Source organism: Paramormyrops kingsleyae, chromosome 22, assembly GCF_048594095.1.
Source record: "Paramormyrops kingsleyae isolate MSU_618 chromosome 22, PKINGS_0.4, whole genome shotgun sequence".
Lineage (NCBI taxonomy): Eukaryota > Metazoa > Chordata > Actinopteri > Osteoglossiformes > Mormyridae > Paramormyrops > Paramormyrops kingsleyae.
Window position 1 is genome coordinate 12,751,847 of NC_132818.1, and position 19,217 is coordinate 12,771,063.

General features: G+C 49.5%; 2 protein-coding genes across 4 annotated transcripts; both read right to left on the reverse strand.

Moving 5' to 3' along the window:
- Nucleotides 1–1,867: 1,867 nt before the first annotated feature.
- LOC111849287 (forkhead box protein J1-B-like) lies at nt 1,868–7,356 on the reverse strand. Its single transcript, XM_023822029.2, has 3 exons — nt 5,713–7,356; nt 4,875–5,441; nt 1,868–3,579 (listed from the first exon to the last, which is right to left on the reverse strand). Exons 2-3 carry the CDS (start codon nt 5,364–5,366, stop codon nt 2,860–2,862), a joined length of 1,212 nt encoding a protein of 403 aa, XP_023677797.1. The 5' UTR covers nt 5,367–5,441; nt 5,713–7,356; the 3' UTR covers nt 1,868–2,859.
- Nucleotides 7,357–7,471: 115 nt separating this feature from the next.
- mgrn1b (mahogunin, ring finger 1b) lies at nt 7,472–18,040 on the reverse strand. Of its 3 annotated transcripts, none has more exons than XM_072704760.1 (16): nt 17,542–18,040; nt 16,136–16,254; nt 15,554–15,642; nt 15,148–15,294; nt 14,132–14,249; nt 13,263–13,329; nt 13,064–13,107; nt 12,867–12,914; nt 12,425–12,493; nt 11,810–11,969; nt 11,142–11,547; nt 10,651–10,765; nt 10,531–10,576; nt 10,309–10,413; nt 10,055–10,100; nt 7,472–9,900 (listed from the first exon to the last, which is right to left on the reverse strand). In XM_072704760.1, exons 1-15 carry the CDS (start codon nt 17,627–17,629, stop codon nt 10,060–10,062), a joined length of 1,662 nt encoding a protein of 553 aa, XP_072560861.1. In that variant the 5' UTR covers nt 17,630–18,040; the 3' UTR covers nt 7,472–9,900; nt 10,055–10,059. The 3 variants fall into 3 exon arrangements, with proteins under 3 accessions (XP_072560861.1, XP_023677796.1, XP_023677795.1); XM_023822028.2 differs by lacking the exon at nt 10,055–10,100 and having other exon boundaries at nt 11,142–11,356; nt 11,438–11,547; nt 17,542–18,038; XM_023822027.2 differs by lacking the exon at nt 10,055–10,100.
- Between the last annotated feature and the right edge of the window lie 1,177 nt (nt 18,041–19,217).

The following is a 19,217-nucleotide window of genomic DNA, read 5'->3' on the forward strand; positions in this document are numbered from 1 at the left end:
TATCTTATTTATTACAGTTTATTGAAATATTTCCCGATAGTTTTAGCATTATTATTAACCCACATGCTTCAGTATCGACCCTGATTGTCACGTGCTTCTCCCTCTGTCATTTATAAACATCCTCTTCCTCGTTGACGGCTTTGTAACGCATGCTGCTATTGGCTGGTGTGTGCTCCTAGTCTGTGTAATCGCTGGCTGCAGACGTCCCTAAACAGATACAGGGTCAGTGTGTCCTCGCTGCCACCTTTTTTTTTGGGGGGGGGGGCATTCCTGTGCCAACCGGGCCTGTGCAGATGGCGGGCTGGTGTGATAGTGTTATCATCATGGCTCAAACTGCCCCACGCCAATGCAGCAGATCTTACAGGATAATTTCTTGCCCCGCCCCGCTCCCCACCCCTCCCCGAAGGCTGATCAGAATGACTGCCCTCCTCACAGAAGACACACCCGCCCTGCAAAAACCACCTTTGGGAATCAGTAGCCACTAATATACTTTCACCCTCCTCTCACTGCCTGTCTCTGTGACCCCCACCTCACACACATTATACTGTCTGTAAATGGAAGCCTTTTTATTTTACGCGACATATCTGGCTGCCCAAGGTCAACCCAAGGTTACATTTCAATGTCTGAAATGTAGACAGCCATCTCAGTGCCCCCCCCCCCGCCCCGCCCCGTACGTGAGCCCTACCTAGCCTCTCTCTCACCCCCACGTTTAGTGACAGGTCCAGCAGTCGGTCCCCCCCCACGGAACACTCCCCGGCACCCCGAATACACAGGGTAAAGGTATGCATAGACAGGCAAGGTTATGACTGCAGAGAACCCTGCACCTAAGAATCATTTGTTTGCTTAATGTCTTAAAGGGACAGGCGCTTAATAAATGACATTCCCAGAACAAGCCATACATGACTAAGACCATGAGAAGAGCACCTACTGAAGCATGACTGACCGAAGGGGGACATTTGCATCGCATTATTTTCACTTTTACATTTGAAAGACAGGAAGCCGAGATTTTTTCAGAGAGAGTCGCAAGAATGAGTCACTGAAAGAAGGAAGGAGACAGATTTGGCTCCGGGAGAGAGAGAGGTGACAGACAGACAGGTGTGTGTCTCAAACATTTTCTTCCAGACAGGTACCTGTAGGCACTATCCATCTGTCTGTTTGTTTGTCTGTCTGCTACCCGCATGGAAGCCATCCCCCACCCCCCACCCAGCCTGCCTGGGAGGCAGCTACGGTCACACGTCAGTGATAACACCACCTCTTGCTCACAGGTCCTTCTCAGACAACTCACAGGAGACGATCACTGTCATACACTGACATATGACATACCAGCCAGCACATGGCTCCTCCAGCTACTTCTGGCTTTTTCCTCACTAATTCCAGGTACCTGCTACTTCAGAAGGTGCTGAGCAGATGGATGTGTCCTCCAGAGTCCCCGTCTGAGGTCCCTGCTGCCACTTTCAGGGGGATCCATCCTAAACACTGGCTGTCCATCACAGTAATGCAGGCACAGAGGCACGCAGCTGTTTGAACACCCATAACTGGGAGCTTCGTTTCCTCTTAAAGATAAAACGTCTCAGATTTATTTCTTCATTCGCCCATTAATATGTTATGAGGGTGCCCCTTTGGGGGTCACCCCCTCTGGTGACCCCTGTGTCTTTTATGGGTAGTAAGATGAAATGTGCCTTCATCTCCCTCACATGAACTGAAGCACAGGGAAGGAGGCTTTAAAGGTGTATTTATTACATAGCTGCCCTTTGTACAGCCTGAGGGGATGCAAAAATGTAATATAATGTGACTCAATGTAAAACAGCACCTGTAGGGATCCTGTCCTTATCAGCTGAACACCATTAAACATTCCACTGTGTTTTTTTTTTAAAGTCATTTCAGGGCTTCTCAGAGAAAAACGGGGAGAAAAAGCCCCTTTTAAAATCTAGCACCATTGGGTCTGCATATGACGAGCCATGGTTTGGGAACTCAGAGACACGTGATTTGTTTGCAATTAAAAAAGCAGACAAACATCGATGAATATTTATAATTACAGATTAAAATATAGTTTTAATAATCATACTGGTCTTCCTTGCACTACAAATGGCCAGCATATTTATTTGAATTATTCATCACTACGTGAAAACAAAATAATGTAAAATCGAGAGTCACGAAAATAACTTCAGTGTATCTGAACACATAGAAAACCAAAGAAAATGCACACGTATAAAAAAAGAATACTGATTTTTAAAAATCTTTTAAAAAATGGAAATCCACCAAAATTGTCAAAAGCAGGATCTTTAAAACTCTTAAGTACAGGTAGAACTGTGTGATATTGGTCCTGAATACAGGAGCAGGGGTGTTGGGGGGGGGGGGGGGTCCTGGAACAAAATTCAATAGATCTGGGTTGGGGCCCAAAATCTCTGGCCACACCCCTGAGAAGCTCTATACATTGCCTACTTCCAGGTGTGACATTTTTTTCCTTTAAGACTTTATTATTATTATTATTATTATTATTATTATTGTTTTTTCCTTTGCGTTTGGAGGACATTTTCCCTTATTTAGTTACCTCCATAATTGTCTTAAACCAGTGCCTAAAAATACCTAAATATTCCATATCATTTTTTCCCCCCAACAAAATATTTTCAATAATTCATTAGTTGTTTGCACTATAAATTATATGTCATGTTATTCTTTTTTGGGCAAAAAAGAGAAATAAAACTGGACATGTATAAAAGCCTCGGCGTTAATACATCAGACATATGTAAAAAGGTAAACCGAGATGTTCGTTATGTACGGAGATATAATGCTAATGTAGCAAACAGGAGTCTGTAGCTCTTCTGAGTGTCTGCAGCGGCACGGCAAGGTAGGCTGGTGTCACAGGTACGACTCCACCCTGCCCCAGGGCTGTGTGTCAGCAAAGAAGCCCTCGCATAAGCCGTGGTCCAGCGCAGGGGGCGTGGCCTCCTCCTTAAGCTCCTCCCATGGGTGTGGCAGCTCCAGAAAGAGAGTCAGCTCCTCCAGTTGGGTCTGGGGGTCGTCGGCGGCACCGCCCGGCACACCGCTTATTTCCACGTACTCGCAGGCGTGTTCAGACCCGGTGGGGCACCAGCGCCCCCCGGAGCCATGATGTTGATCCTGTAGAGAGGTGTCCAGTTCGCAGCCCATGGAGTTCAGGGCCAGGTTGAGGTCCAGGTCCTCGAAGGTACTCCCCATTCCGCCCATGACGTCATCGAAGGAGGGGGCCCAGTTGAAATCCCCCTTGAGGGCCCCCATCTCCTTCGCCTCTGACGCTGGCTGGGGGGGTCCAGAGCTCCGTCCACATTTCCCAGCCTTGCCAGGTGCTGGGTGTTTGCGTTTACTGCCGAGTACTGGAACCCCCACAGCCAGCTGGCGGCCAACAGGGGGAGCCTCCCTGCCCTGCCGCTGCGCCCCCATGTGGCTGGAGGCCGGCCTGCGGCGCTTGAAGACGCCGTTGACAAACATGTCAGCGTGCTGGGGGTCCATCTGCCAGAATCCACCCTTCCCCGGCTCTCCCTTCTGCCGGGGAACCTTCACAAAGCACTTGTTCAGGGAGAGGTTATGGCGGATGGAGTTCTGTGGGGGGGTGGGGGGGCACACCATTAGCATCAACTGAACTAACAAAGCTTCCATTTGGGTAACAGCCAGAGAGAGCCCTGAAGAGGCTGTCCTGTGCTCAGAGGAAAACGCCCCTCAAAGATCCGCCTCATGTCCAGTACTGCGTTTGTCAAACAGCAGCATAAACTCCAGCATGTTCCTTTAGGAAACTACCCTTAAAATACTGCTTTTGACAAATTACCTGGCAAGTGGCTCAGCAAACATGGATTATCCATCTATCCAGCCACCCACTCATCTACTAACCACTTACCACAGTCAGGGTCGCGGGGAACAGCAATTATACAATTACATTGGTCTAAATGTCACAGTCTTCTATCTTCATCTTATATTCGGTTTTATCGAAAATGGTGTTTGTATTATATCGACCAACTGGTGACGATCGATACCACAGACTGACCGCAAGCACTGAAGATTCATTAATCTGAGCGCATAAAACAGTCAGATCCGTAAACAGCGAGTACCCGTCCAAAAGAAAACAAGCCGATTCTCCTCCCTCCCGAAAGCTAATCACGAACACGTCCAGTCCCCGTTCTCGCCCCTCCTCTTCAATCACTTGCAAGACGACAGCGTAATTAAGACGGCGCGACAAAAGATGAAGACGTGTGTTGGGTCAAGGACGATCTCGCGTTCCTGGCTGACGGTCAGGCGATGTAACGAAACACGTCGGAAGGAGGCATTTGCACAGAGAAAACCGCAGACTCGACACGCCACTTACACGTGCTGTTCAAGCCTGACAGGTGCTTGTGGGATCTTTGTTTCACAGTCCACGGTGATTGAAATGTGGCTCATAGTCATGCTCGTCTCCTTCGCATCATCCATATAATACTACTTTTGAAAGAGCGCAGGAGCCGCAAATCAGAGGCACTGTTCCTTTAAGGACGCGCAGCACCGGCCCGCAGACACCTGCCGGGGCCGAAACCCGACGTCCACCTGTCGTACGCTCGCATGCCCCGGCCAGGATCACCTCATGCATCTTTAACCAGAATTCCTCGGGCTTAGTGCCTGCAGACAGGCAATTTGAGGGAGCGGTCGTCTCTGAAGAAGCTTGTAGGTAATCAAGGCCTATCGATCGAGCAGGACAGCTCGCGGTAATGAACTGCACGGTTTGTGACCTCGTTTCTCCCGACTGAACGATAATCCCCGGGTGGAGCCGCCTATACCTGGTGGAAGTTGAACTTCAGGGCAGGCTCATACATGTTTAATTAGGACCCCCCCCCCCCCCCCATGACATCCCTCTCCCACGAAGGCCTCACCTGCCAGCTGGGCTCAGCGTATCTGTAGTAGCAGAAGTTGTCCGTGATCCAGCTGTAGATGGCTGACAGCGTGATCTTGCTCTTCTTGCTGGCCTGCATGGCCATGCAGATGAGCGTGGCGTACGAGTAGGGGGGCTTCACTCGCGGGTCCGTCCTGTAGTCCACCTCCGCCGGCGCCTGAGGGCACTGCCAGCCGTCCGCGGAGGCGCTGGCGCTGATGGGGCTGCCAAGGGCGCGGGGCGTGCCCGTGGCCGCCGTGTCACCCGCTGCTGGACTGGCAGGGGCGTCCGTTCTGTGGCAGGGGGGCGCCTGGTGCGGGGGCAGCCTTTCCAGCGTGGCGCTCAGGATGGAAAAATCCTGCAGCCACTGGAGACTCGTCAGGCTGTCGTCCAGCGGGAGAGAGCCAGCCGAATCCGAGTCGCCCTCGGGCTGGAGAGCTGTCCAGCGCCCCTGAAACTGGGAGGCGAGCTGCGCACTGGTGAGAACGGGCATGGCAGAGCAGCTCCGAGAAGATTCCCAGAAATCCCGAAATGTGGGCACGAGATCCTCTTGTTGATCCACAGACACCTGCCATGAGAATCAGGCGAAAGGTTTCATACCAACCTCAAACGGAGACAGGGCGCTCATTAAAAACACCCCCCATCTCAGAGCTACACTTTCCGCAGAGTAAATAGGCCTATTTTCCCTAAAAGAATCCAATCCGATTTGGTGATGAACTGTCCACAGTTTGAAGTATTATTCGAAATAGATTTAGCTTCCTCCAGCAAATACCTGCCTTGTAACATCGATAGTGTCTAAGCGTTTTCCAACCTGTTGCATTTTATCTAATTTAACTTACCTGACTCAAGAGTTGCGGTGATGAGGTGCGGGCTGGTTCCTTACCGGCAGTTTAAAATGTTGTCTCTAAACAGTTGGTCCCCAAAAACAGTCAGAAAAATACGTTCAGATGACAAATAGGGCGCTTGTCAGAGATCAGTGATGCGTTTCCCTGCTTGCGCCTCCAGGGCTCAGATGTGAAGAATCCGTCCGATTGCCTCTCTTTATGGGCCCTTTAAACGGATCGCGGGCCGCTGATTGGCTGCCGATCGGCTCCGGGTTTCACCTTCCGCGTCTCCGGTTACAAGCGGCTGGGATCTGCTCTGCCGGACCGCACTGTCCCGGGAAAACCAGCGCACATCACGCCAACCTACCGTGCTGATAAAATGGACTTCCACACATCTGTAACATAAGGCTGTGTAACACAATTCTCATCTGGTCTGTATGCGGCCATAATAAAGTAACAATCAGTTAAATCAAACGTTTTTTTCTGCAGCTATTTCCTCGATGGTGTAACGCATACAGAATTTTTATTAATAAAGAGTAATACTGGAAGATAGACTTATGGGATATATAATATGCATATCGTATAATTCCATACATACAGAACTCATCATACACAGATAAAAATGTTCGTGTTCGTCTGTAGGTGCATGTAATACGCAGTTATGTTGACTTTTAACTCCACGCCACGACTAAGTCTGTATTTATCGCTAGAATAGGCTTATAGGATATTAAAACATTGAATAACCCAAAAAGTAAAAACATAAAATAACTATGAAATATTACAAACAGTTAAAACAATCTAAATAAGATATTTAGCACTGTAGTGTAAGTAGGTGTTCATCCGTCCATCAGTCCATTTTCGGTGTCGGGTTTACAAATCAAAACAAATGCATTTGTACATATTTTGTGCGTGTTTTACTGGTTAGAACATATTAGCGAATGGGTACGAGGCCTGTTTTATGGTTGCGGCTTCGGCAGTGATGTATAGGCGATGTTAATGAATGTCCCCCTGTATAAACACAGATTGAGGGCGGGAATGGGTGCACAAAGCCGCCCCCACCGGCGGAACAGCAGGCGGCAAAAAACCGCGCCACACGCCCCGCTTTCCCACCACCAAACACAGCTATTGTACAGTTTAACAGAAACACAAGTGCATGAAAGATATCACTAATCCCCCGAACTACACGGACTAGTCGCACCTTGAACGTTAGAAGTATTTTTCCTGTAACATGAAGCGCCGGGAAGACATTTTGGTAGGGTTGCTTTAAGAATCGCAATATCTATAACGGTTATTTTTAACTACTGGGAAAGAAATACATATTCGGTGTAAATACAAAAGCGAAAAATATCGCCACAGATGTGCTTCTAACGTCCCTACTACTATCCTACTTTCCCTACTACTGCAGATTAACCTGCGGGTTGAGTGGGTACGCATTGGTCTAAATATTACCTTAACAAAAGAGGATTAATTTAATCTTGCTTACTGATCGCACGATACGGAATACGTCGATTGCGTTATTTGACAGGCCAAATTGGATGTGACTTGTTCAGCGTTACATGCCGGCGCCCACCGCAAGTTGGGACCCCCATGCCATGCTCCATCTGTATCAGGCAGGTAAAGACTGCCCCCTCCCGACCACCCAAACCGGTTTGGTTTAGCAGAAGATTCCAGAAGGACCCAAACCTAACACACGATGTGACAAAACCTTAAGTCAAGAAAAGATTAACATTTTATATAGGCCACCGATAGCAAAATAACCAGTCATACCATTGCATAATACGTATATTCCTTTATTGTTAGCCTGTTTGGAAATGGACGAGGACAAGATAAATTAAGGGCTCAGGACACTGAATCCGCACATTTTCATTACGCAGACTTCACATTTTACAGTGTGGATCATTCATGTAGAGATTATTTCCATCTAATTCGCACCAAGAACATATTCAAAGACATTGCCTTTTACCTTTGAAAGCGAATAACCAACAAGATGTGATTTAAAAGTCATATCGAAATAAAAACACAGTTAATCGTCTAAAACTGGAATATTCACCGTAATCTTTACATTTACACAACGAAGTGGCCATGATCATATACGAAACGCCTGCATGTGTCAAATATTACAACTAATAGACCATTATCAATTCAGTTAGTTATTTGAGCGGTTGTAATTACGAGACAAAGTTCTACCTATTCAGCAAGACAAACTTTATACAAGTCTGTGCAGCAATTGCATTTAACTACTCTCGAAGATGCGTTTGTTACTTTACAATATACACAACTGAATGTACAAGTACTCCAGTAAAATTAGGCATTTTATGCAATAATCTCCGGAAATTTCACCTAACGCTGCATAATGACCTAGACCGTAGTTTCCTTATAGTCTACACATTCTGCAAACATTGCATCGCACATAAGTTATAACAGCAAAGTGCGTATTTAGTGTTCAGAGCAATGATGGCACAGACATGAGCATTTACTGGTCACCAGTCCAGTTTTCCATTATTTATGTAGTGCTGCAAATTAAATATTTTAATTTGCGATTGAAATTATGAGTAAAGAGCAGGGCACTCTCCTGGATACCAGGTCAGTAACTAACGCTGAAGAAACACAAGGCACAGATCAATGGAGAAGCGGAAGAGGAGGTTTTAAATTTAACAGTGGAGGCCCCTGGGGACCCAGCTGCTTAGGTTGCCCAAAAGCATCCCGACACGTCGCTTATAGCAGACACGAGCGAGTTAACCAGACTAAAGCAAAGGCAAACGCCGCCGAACCTGCGGAGGAGCGGCGGCACCCAGACTTCATATTTTTAATGCATTAAACAGCAGATACCTCAACTAGATAAGGTAATATTAATGCGTCATTAAACGGAAATGTTTTAAGTCACTTATCCAAACACCTGAACTAGATACTGTATTTCTGGCGTTATACAATGACGCACGCGTAACATCTAAAGGCAGAGGGCTCCAGTCGCTTTAATTACGTGAATTGCGCTCCGATTGCAGTAAAAACGAGAGCACCAAAAAAGGGGAGCAGGATCGTATAGCTTAAAGGTGCCTGGAACAGGAGTGAAAGGAGGAGCAGGAGCATGCAGCACAAAGGTCCCCGAAACAAGCAGAGCCCAGCTGCGCTCTTTGGATCCGGGCTTCTCTAAGGAGAACCGACTGCATCGCGTTAACGCGGCTCTGCTCCGAACACGATTACAAAGAAACGCCACTAAATCTGTGCCATATTAACAAGCAGAACAGCCTCCCGACACAGAAATCTGGAATCTAACGGGTAAGTGTGAGATCAGACGTTCATGCATGAGGTCCGTAGCGTTCGCACATTTCGCCTCTGACACCTATTACATGACATTAAGGCCACAGAGAGCGTCCTCAATCACTGCGCTCCGCCAGCGCCGTCTCCTTAAAGGAAACTTTACAAAAAATATCCACCTTCAGCCTCAAGAAACAGCGAAAAGTGGCTGTGGCTCATTTCTCAGGCAATATTAACGTTGATTCCTTCAAGCCATATATGCTCCTAGAACGAGTTAGAAATGTTGCAACTAAATAAAATTAGAAATGTGTTTAGTGTCAAACACAGATAACTGGCAAGACTATAACATCGGGAGTTCATTAGTTCCTATTCCAGTTAATTTCAATACATTTATAATTAATGAGTGTGACCCTTACTGGGAGAAAATAGGGTGGCATAATGACACTAACAATGACGACAACAACAACAACAACAACAACAATAATAATAATAATAATAATAATAATAATAATAATAATAATAATAATAGTTGTAGTAGCGGTAGTAGTAGGAACAATGTTAAAGAGGCCAGTGCTTTCAGGGTGCAGACCCGTGGTTTCTTGTGCTGACACACTGAGCTACAGGTCACCATTCAAGCCAAACTGGGAACACTGGGCCAGAGGGCCTTTCCGTACCATAGTGTGGGGCTTGGGGTGTGGGTGGGGGGGCAGGCCCTTTAACACCACAGCAGTGTGCGGGGCTGTCAGGGACGCCACATCTCACTGTAATTGAAGGCCAAGCAGCAGGGGGGGGGCGGCAGTCTGCGTGTGAGCGCGTGTGCGTGCGCATGGACACACTAAGGGCCCAGGTGCTCGTCCTCCACACGCAGGCTGCCGGGGGGGCAGAGGAGGGGCTGGCTGGAGCTGCTGGTGCTGTGGCTCTTCAGACTGTCCATGGACTCTGATGACCCTGCGGGGGGGGGGGGGGGGGGGGGCGGGCAAGGCACGAGAAGGCATGAAGGTACAACAGGAAGCACCTGCAAGGCACAGGAGCAAGCAAGCCAAGCAGCAGTAGCAGCTTGTTATGCACCGGATCGGAACCGGATCAGAACTGGGACACCTACCGGCGTTAGTCCTTAATAGGGACAGAGCAGGTGTCAGCGGACAGGGCTGCAGATAGGTGGGGGGGGGGGGGGGCAGACAGCAGGGAGGGGCGAGCAAAGTGTTAGACACTGTGGGAGGGGTTACATTAGGAATGGGGGGGGGTGCGCAGAGAGAGTGGCCCAGAAGGCTCTGACTTATGGTGATATCCCACTGGAGATCACAGACATGAAAAAGCAGGCATACAAAAGGCGGGAACGGGGGCGGGGGGGCTCACCTGGGGGGGACGGCTCCCCCTGTGGGGCGCTTTCGGGCTTAGTCAGGCTACTGCGCTCGCTGACGCAGTCCTGGAAGATCTCACCCGCAGAGCGGGGGCATTCGTCTGGGGGGGGGGGAGAAAGTGGTTATAACAGCTTGAGGGAGATTAAGAAGGCTCTGAGCGGGGTGGGGGGGGTAATGACAATGTGACCTTTGACCTGGCGATGATGATGCCCCTCACCTTCATCCAGGGTGACAGGATCCACGGGCTCCTCAGCCGCTGCCACCTGGACGCGAGAGAAACAAAGACTGTTAAAGAAGGAATGAAACACAGAGCATAGCGGTGGGGGGGGGGGCTCACCTCCGGGGGGGCCGGGCTGCCAGGGCGCACTGTGTCAGGCTGGCCTTCCACCTGCTCTGCCAGCTTCTCCTCATCCTCCTCGCAGATCGGGGATGATGGTGACCTCAGCGTGCCACTGGGGGTTGTGAAGAGGCGTGACACGCTCAGAGCTGCCCCCCCCATAAGCATTTAGGGTGCAGCCACACAGGAAGTGGACAGGGCAAACATTTTACAGGGAAAACTCATTAATATTCATCAGCGAAGCAATTTTAAGTATTTGAACGCAGTTGCAGTAGATTCCATTTTCCTTGTCATAGGCTAATAGTATTCTGACTTATGGGTTCTGATAGTTAGCGATTAGCATGGTTTCTTAGGCATCCTGTCTAAGGAATTCACTAGCCAATCAGGTAGTGCCTCTCTCATGAATATTAATGAGCTTCCCCAAACCACCCTGTAAAACAAAAATCTGTGGGAAACAGGAAGCAGACAGGGCAAACGCTAAGGCCTCCCACCTGTCGGGAGACTTGCTGGCCTTGTTCTTGGGCTGGCCGCCACTGTCGCCGATGTGCTCCGGGGAGCTAAGCGAGCGCTCCACCCCCAGCCCGCCAGAGAAGCCCAACTCATCATACAGGGGGGCCGACGGCACGGCGGGGGACACGGCTCGCAGCCCATTGAGCGCCTCCAGTAGGGAGATGGGTTCAAAGCCCGGGGGCACGCTCTCCGCGCTCTGTGGGAGAGATGGAGAGGAGATCTCACAGGGCTCTCCCCGGTCACGTGACGGCGGCAGCCTCCCTCCCGCAGCGCCCACCGAGTGGTCGTCATGCTCCATGGACTGCGCCAGCACGGGGCTGAAGGACACGGGCGAGAGGCTCCCCGGCTTCTTCTTCACGGCGCGGATCTGCAGCAGGGCCCGGAATGCTAGGGAGGCCGAGAACAGCAGCTGACTTCTGACCAGGACCCTGTCAATCACTATTAATCTATTAAATGCACAGCTCCAAGCAGCCTTTGAAACATCAAGCCACGTTAAACATTTCCCAGAATTCAGTGGGCCTCCTAGCCATTCAGGGTGCTTTTTTAAAGATGCCTCTCCACCAGCAGGGGTCCCCGTCTCCCCACTAATCCTCCTAATCATCAGCAGCTGGACGCAGGGCTCGGCGACTGCGGCGCAGCCGTGACTCACGCAGCCGGCAGATGGGGCAGTTGTTGGCCTGGTAACGCAGCGTGTCTGCGCAGGAGTTGCAGAGGCAGAGGTGTCTGCAGGGCAGGATGAGGGTGTCGCGCAGGTCCGACAGGCACACCACACACTCGTTACTGTTGTCGCTGTTCTCGTCGTCCGATGGCTGCCAGTCACGCGCAGAGAGACAGACAGACACAGAGATAGACAGAGACACAGACACATGCACAATCAGACACAAGCATAGACACGGACAGACAGACGGACACACATACACACAGAGACATACATACAGGCACACAGACAGACGGACACACATACACACAGAGACATACATACAGGCACACAGACAGATGGACACACATACAGACAGACACATGCATGCATGCACACATAGACACACACAGACAGGCAAGTACAGAGAGACACACACACACACACAGGCGCACACACACACACACACACAGGCGCACACACACACACACACACACACACACGCACACAAGCGCACACACACACACACAAGCGCACACACACACGCACACACACGGGAGGGGTATATTTCAGCAGCCTGTATCGTTTCACTGTATTATTACACTGCGCCACAGTGACTCCGCCCACCTTCGTTTCCTGGTTGTTCTTGTTCTCAATCCCGTAGATCTCCTGTAGCAGGTAGCTGACCCGGTCCACCTGAAACAGCGGCGCAGGGGGTTAAAAAGCCCTTACGACACGCTGAGAGGCTGACGCTGGGGTTTGCACTCGACGGCAGCCTCCTGTAAACACCTCTCACTCCATCTAATGTTCGTCATCCATTTTCACCAGGAGCCATAAGCCAATGCAGAGCCCTACTGATGTTTAACCAAGGCTCCGCCCACATCGTTTATGGCCCGGGGAACAAAAGGCCTAATGGAAAAATCACCCCTTCCCTGTACACATGCACACGATGATTAGAGGGAACAGGTGGGAACAGGAGGCCGCAGACAGGCGAATGGGGCGGGGAAGGAAAGGCCCCCTAGTGGCAGTATGCAGAACAGCGGACAGGGCACATGGCAGGATTACTCACAATTTGCTTCTGCTTCAAAGGCTTCACTGAGAAACTTCCGTCGACATGCTGCCAAGAGAGCGGAGGAACAGGTTCAGATCCACAGCCCGTTCCCACAGCCAATTATCCTGCTCAGAGGTGCGATTTAGAGAAATGGCGAAAAGGGCGTCGCGGCCGGCTGAACGGCGCGGGGTGTGAGCGCCCAAAGGAGGACTTACTCTCTCGAAAGCTGCCAGCAGAACATGCGAATGCCCCAGGCCATCTGTAAGGGGGGGAGAGGTTCATTAAAACGGGACACGGTTAACGAGTTTGGGGGGGGGGGGGGTGTCTCACTACAAAATTAAATGGCTCATTTAGATGGCAGAAGTAACCATGACGCCCACCCAGCGATCAGCGAGGACATTCTAGAAAACCTACCGTCTCCTTCGTCCACGACGGCGTGGATCACCATGGGAAAGACACCCCTGTCAAGGTCGAAGTTCAGCTGGAGACGAGAAGGACCTTGATGAGCGTACGGCCTCAAATTCAGCAACAACAGCAGCTCAGACCACAGTGTTGAAGGACATCAGATCTGTGCTCAGGGTCTTCTGGCCCAGATCCCTGCCCATACGCTGCCCCTCCATCAAACAAGCAGCCACTCTGAGGAATGAGGGTAACTTGAATTTGCACCCGCGGACGACATCTGCCAGGCTCTTCCTACTTCCCAAGGCTAGGAATGTGGAAGGTCTTTGGTGTCCTGCATGCAGATGGTCTGACTCATCGCTCGGATGAGAACCCTGCCTGATCCACCTGCCTGCCTATTGTCTCCTCATCACCCACTTCCTGTATGACTAACTGCAATCTCTCAGCTACCTCTGAGGAGGCTTCTCCGGTGAAATGGCACCGTTCGTAGGCCATGTTATCGGGGGAGTTAAGTATCTTCAAAAAAAAGAAAACAGAGCTTGTTTTTATGTTGAGTCTCTCTGGAAAGTAGAGCTCTTGGAAAACATCTGACAAAGAGTGATTATAAAAGTGGGCTGGGCCGTCCCTGTCACATAGTGACACTGTCCCCAGCCTGCAGGGGGACCCAAGGCCACCACACAACGCACAATGACACACTGGCATCATCAGCACGGCACCACCAAAACACACAACTGCTTTATTCTACTGTTTAGGCGTTTAGCACCTTCTCTTCCATGGGGCGGGATGGGATGGCACTGACAGCCAATGGCACTTTGAATCCATGGAGACGGGGCAGAGGATTGGCTCCTTCACATTTGACTGACAGGCCCCCGAGGACCACCCACCTCATCTTCGCTCCACTCCGAGAAGTCGATCTTGAAGGACGGCAGGGAGAACTGCTGGCTGACGCCCCGCTTGTAGTGAACCGTCTCCGAGAGCATGGTGGGACACCTCGGGGTGTAACTGGTGGGGGAAAAAACATGGAGACACCGTTGGTGCACCGGGGGACACGAGGCCGCCGCTAAGGGGGGAGGACGACACACCTGAACATGGTCACGGGCAATGGGAAGATCAATCCGCTCAACCGGATTTACGGGATTTAGGAAGAGAGCCAGAGTACTCGACACGAGCAGCTTGCCATCCTGCTGAAAACACCTTTAGCCTGAAGCTCTGCTCCAACCATCCATCCACCCATCCGTCACCTCCCTGCTGGTCTGGCAGAGCTACCACCCCGCTTAAGAGGCTAAGGAGGGTTTGAGGAGGCGTAGCCGCAGACCCCACGGCCCCGAGGCCGCTACGAACGCTGCCTAGCCTTTACACAATTAGCTAACAAGCAAAAGCTTCTCACTTTACCGCCAAAAAACAGAAACTGCTGCTACTTAGCACGTCTCCTTATCGAGAGCCCTGCATCTACCACACAATACATCCCCTACTGCCACAGTATCCATGGAGACTGTTACCAAGGCGGCAGCTACGTTTCCTGAACAGAACACGATTCTGGGATGTGGTGCCTCAAAAGATGTCGTCATGACGGAGCCCGGTGACAAATCCAGGCTAATTTTAAAACACAGCGCATATCACAGACAGTCACTCTGGAGCCTTTAGCGTCGGTAACTTGTTGTTCTCTGTCTAACAGTCTGAGGCTGAGCGGAACACGGAACATGGCGGGTTAGGACGCTGTGTCCATAATCAGAAAGTCGATGCTTCAAATCCCAGGGTCGGTTCCTGAGCATGGCCCTCAACCCCAACTGCTCCAGGGAATGGCCGATACTGCATTCGCAAAAATTCCACAGGCTCCACCCCCAACCACACCCCGCCCCCCCAGCCACACCCCCACCCCATCTCCCCGCGGGGGTCTCACATGGCCGTGCCGTTGGAGAACTCCTCGTGCGCCTGGCAGTAAATGGTGATGGCCACACGGGCATCAGCGTCGAAGGTGAACTCCACGCAGTACTGCACCCGGGGCTGAGCGCCGTCCTCAGTGGGGCCCTCTGCATCCTCTTTGTACCTATGGGGCCAGAGCCAAGCCACTGTCAGTCAATCTCTAATCTGGTGCTCTTAACTGGCACGCCACCTACAGGTTACTGCTAACAGCTGCCAAGCTGGAGGGATTTTCGTTGCTGCAACACTGAACAAGAAGTCAAACAGGAAGCAGAAATACTTCCTTCCCTCGCTCACTCTCTCCCTCCCTCTCTCAGTTCCCATTTCTGTGGTCAAGGGCATGGGCCCAGCAGCATGACTGTGAGCCACGCAGAAGCGACCCCCACCTGACCAGGCGCAGGGAGTCCTTCCGGATGTTCACCAGACTCCTCAGGGTCTTCACAGGTTCGTGGGGGGCAGGGGTCACGTATGGAAACTGAGCACACAGATGGGGGGGGGGGGGGGGCGGGGGGGGTGTCACAGAGAGCAATACACAGTGTCCCCCCTGCAAATGCACACTCGAGTTCATCTGACGCACTGCAGCTGAACAGAGCACAGCTAACCGACTCACTAGCTGATTAAGAAACACAACCTCTAACATGAGACGGGCTGCTGTCCAATCACGCGGCTGCTTGGCCACTGCATCACGTGGGAGGAGCATGCGATTTGTGGAGAACATCTAACCCGGACAAGGTGGGAGGAGCCAACCACTTAGCAGACCCAGAAGTCCAATCATCATGCTCTTTTTAGTCAAAGGATTCACACATCAACGGTGATGATCACTTGTCCAGCTTAGGGAGCAACATTACCTCAGTCATTAAATACACAAATACACGGTGACTTAAGGCAGGTGAGAGCAGCCGGATGACAGCTCACTGCATGGCAGTGAGTCCAGTGACCGCATGCAAGCGTGGGTGCTTTAAATATACCTGCACTGGCCTGTTTCCCAGGAAGTTAAGGTCCATGTTCTCCCCGAAGAGATATCCTTCTGGGTGGGGCGTGTCAAACTTCTCGCCCCCCATAAAGAAGTGACTGGCAAAATAGTTTCCTTGAGAAGAAACGAGAAATGAGCTCATGAATCCCGGTGAGCAGTCCCGTTCCACAAGCACCATCGACTGATCCAGCACTGGTACACTAAACTATCGTGGCTGTAATAGTGTCCGATTCCCCCCAAGGGTAATTCTTGAACCTGAAGCTCTTATACAGTTAAACCATTCACAGACACAATTGCTGTCCAATGTTGCATGAATCTGCAAAATGTTGCTTTATTGCAACAATTTAGTGGCCGTGTGAACTGTGGTCTCTTTGAGGAAATTCAGGAGGATGTAATTTGCAAGTTCATGCTGTGCGTGACAATGTGAAAGGCATTAACAAGGCAGACCTTTTAAAAATGCCAGACCTTTAACTAAAAACCACCAGAGTGAGCCTGTCTGTATTGTTTTGTCTAGCCATTCCATGACACATTGGTACAGTGGAAATACATCACATCAGCCCTTGACACATAAGAGTGGATGAAGAATGAGTTAACGCCCATTTGATGAGTAAAGCATAGGATGTATTCTGAGACTAACAAGTCCATTGCATTCGCTGAGACAGTATTAATCTCAGGTACCAACCTGCACTGTGTAAAGGTATATGTATGCCAATAGATCGCACATTTAAATCATCAGTTAATAAACATGAATAAAGTCTGTAGCGAAATGTTTTCGTCGGGAAAACATGTGCACAGCATTCTTGTCAATCAACAGAAGCAATATTTATATGGTACCGCAATAAAAAAGGCCAACGGTTAATTGGTTTGGTAGTTAAGATGTTACCACCGTAATGAGTGGTTTGATATACAACAGCATCCTGAGAAATCGTAATAAAAAACCATCAGCCAAATAAGAGTAGAAATGGAGGTAATCGGCCTGATACTGAATGGTCTGTGAATGGTGTTTAAGTTTCAGGTTTTTATTGTCACGTGTGTGGAAGAGTACAGTGAAATTGTTACGGCACAGATGCAAGGGAGGGGACAGGTGCATGGGGGACAATAGGACAAACTGCAGCGCAATGCAGGATAAACGGCAGTAAAATGAAAGGCAAGACAGTGCAATATAAGAACATGAGAGTAAAAAACAGCAATAAATAGGTGATGCAACGGGGGTGAGGATGTGCAAATAATCACGGAGGTTCACCCCAGGTTACCGCATATTTTAAGAGGGCGACTTGTCAGGACAGACCTGCGCATCTATTAACCCTCCAGTGCAACAGTAATTGTCGGTGCCGATAAGCTGCTTTTATTTTTCGCATATTTAACAAGATTTAAGCATAATGGCAATAATGCCTCACTTACCAGACTTAGGCGGGTATCTGTAGGCTGAATTAGCCTGGATATCTACATCTTCCACCCCAGCGATTCTGCGGCTGAGTATCGAGCCCATTTTTAAACACCGGAGACTCAGAGACACCAACACGGCATTTAAATTCCCATTTATAAGGACTGCTGATCAGGATAACGGACTGACCGTGCGGTGACGCTCAGGGGGACAGAGGGGGTAAGCCAATCTGTCACCTGCTGTCTTCTGTTTGTTAACAATGACTGCTAGTTTGCTTTTATTCCCCTTATTTCACATATCTTTGCTTCCTGAAGGATTTACCGAGCTTAGCCGTTAAGCCCAACTGGACGAAGCACAGCACCGAACACCGCGTCCCTCCTGCCAGCTGAGTCCGTCCAGCGCCTGGGGCTGCCGAACAAAACAGCAGGGCGATCATGGGACACGTGACCCCGAGGCCGTCATACCGCGCCTGCGCACTGACTGTACAGAGGGTTCCTCTCAAAGGAAACTGGATGGACTCTCTCCCGTCAATCTGAACGATGCCGATCTATGCGTAGCATATTCATATCGAGGGGCCGACCTGTGCTTGCGCAACTTCAAGACCGTAGCTGTGATTGCGTCTCTGGACGTGCCGAGGAGACAATTGGGAAATGTAGTGCTTGTACTCATGTACGGGTTTTGTTTTTGTAGCGGTTTATTGTCATTGCTTCAGAAATCATGGACAGCAAAGTAACTGTAATAATTTGCGGAGCTGGATTACGCACAAAAAGGCAGACGGGTAATATTTTAGGTATATACTGTGACGAAACTGACACCTCACGTCACTATATATACACTGTATCCAGTTACAACCAGTATCCAATACCCGGCTTATCCGCATTGAAAACACAGCACAGACTGCAGGCAAACTGTGTAATAAAGCACATATATAAAATTATTATAATATAGTAAGATGAAAAATGCCGCCATATTAATTAAAAGTTACTTAATTCTTTTCTCACCTGGCCTTGCTGCCTTTCCTCTCGTAAGGCCACTGTTGGACTTTTACTGTTTCTACTGTTTGAACCTTAATTTCCCCTCGGGGATTAAAAGTTTATCCACCTATTTGTTTCTCACTACCTAGAGACATGGCAATACAGTTATCATGCATATATTGTTGAAAATACATCACTCGCAAGAAAGGAATTAGCCTAATGAAAACACGCTGTATAGAACTGTGGTGTCCAGAGGTATATTATTCTATGCACAAAGCATAGTTAAATAATGTACAACACTGTAGCTTAAACATTCAGGACCTCGTTTCTGTTTTGTTTTTAGCTCGTAGGGTAACAACTATGCAAAAGAAAAACAATGAGAAAACATTACATTTCAATTAAAATGTTACAGTGTGTCACATACATTTTAAATAATAGATCATTTATACGGCCTTCTAATTCATTTGATATTCTTCAATTATTAGATCCCGCAGTGCAGCCTTCACGTTTAACGTGCCGCAACGTGCTACCGAGTTCTAAGTCCCCGCCTGTGTTCGGCTTTTATTGGTCCTTGAAAGTTTGGTTACCTTATTTGGTAAGACAGTAACATAGAGTGTTTGGGTATTGGCCAACCACGGCCGTCATTCACAAATTTTGCTTTGTAGCGTTTTCCAAACAAAACATGTCATGTCGGGATTTGCAGTCCCGAGGAGCGCACA

Coding starts and splice junctions, on each gene's coding strand:
- LOC111849287 (XM_023822029.2), bottom strand. CDS start 5,366: ATGCCCGTTCTCACCAGTGCGCAGCTCGCCTCCCAGTTTCAGGGGCGC. Junction 3,580..4,874: donor ACGCTGAGCCCAGCTGGCAG/GTGAGGCCTTCG, acceptor ACCCCCCCACAG/AACTCCATCCGCCATAACCT.
- mgrn1b (XM_023822027.2), bottom strand. CDS start 17,629: ATGGGCTCGATACTCAGCCGCAGAATCGCTGGGGTGGAAGATGTAGAT. Junction 16,255..17,541: donor CAGATACCCGCCTAAGTCTG/GTAAGTGAGGCA, acceptor TTTCTTCTCAAG/GAAACTATTTTGCCAGTCAC. Junction 15,295..15,553: donor GACTCCCTGCGCCTGGTCAG/GTGGGGGTCGCT, acceptor CTGGCCCCATAG/GTACAAAGAGGATGCAGAGG.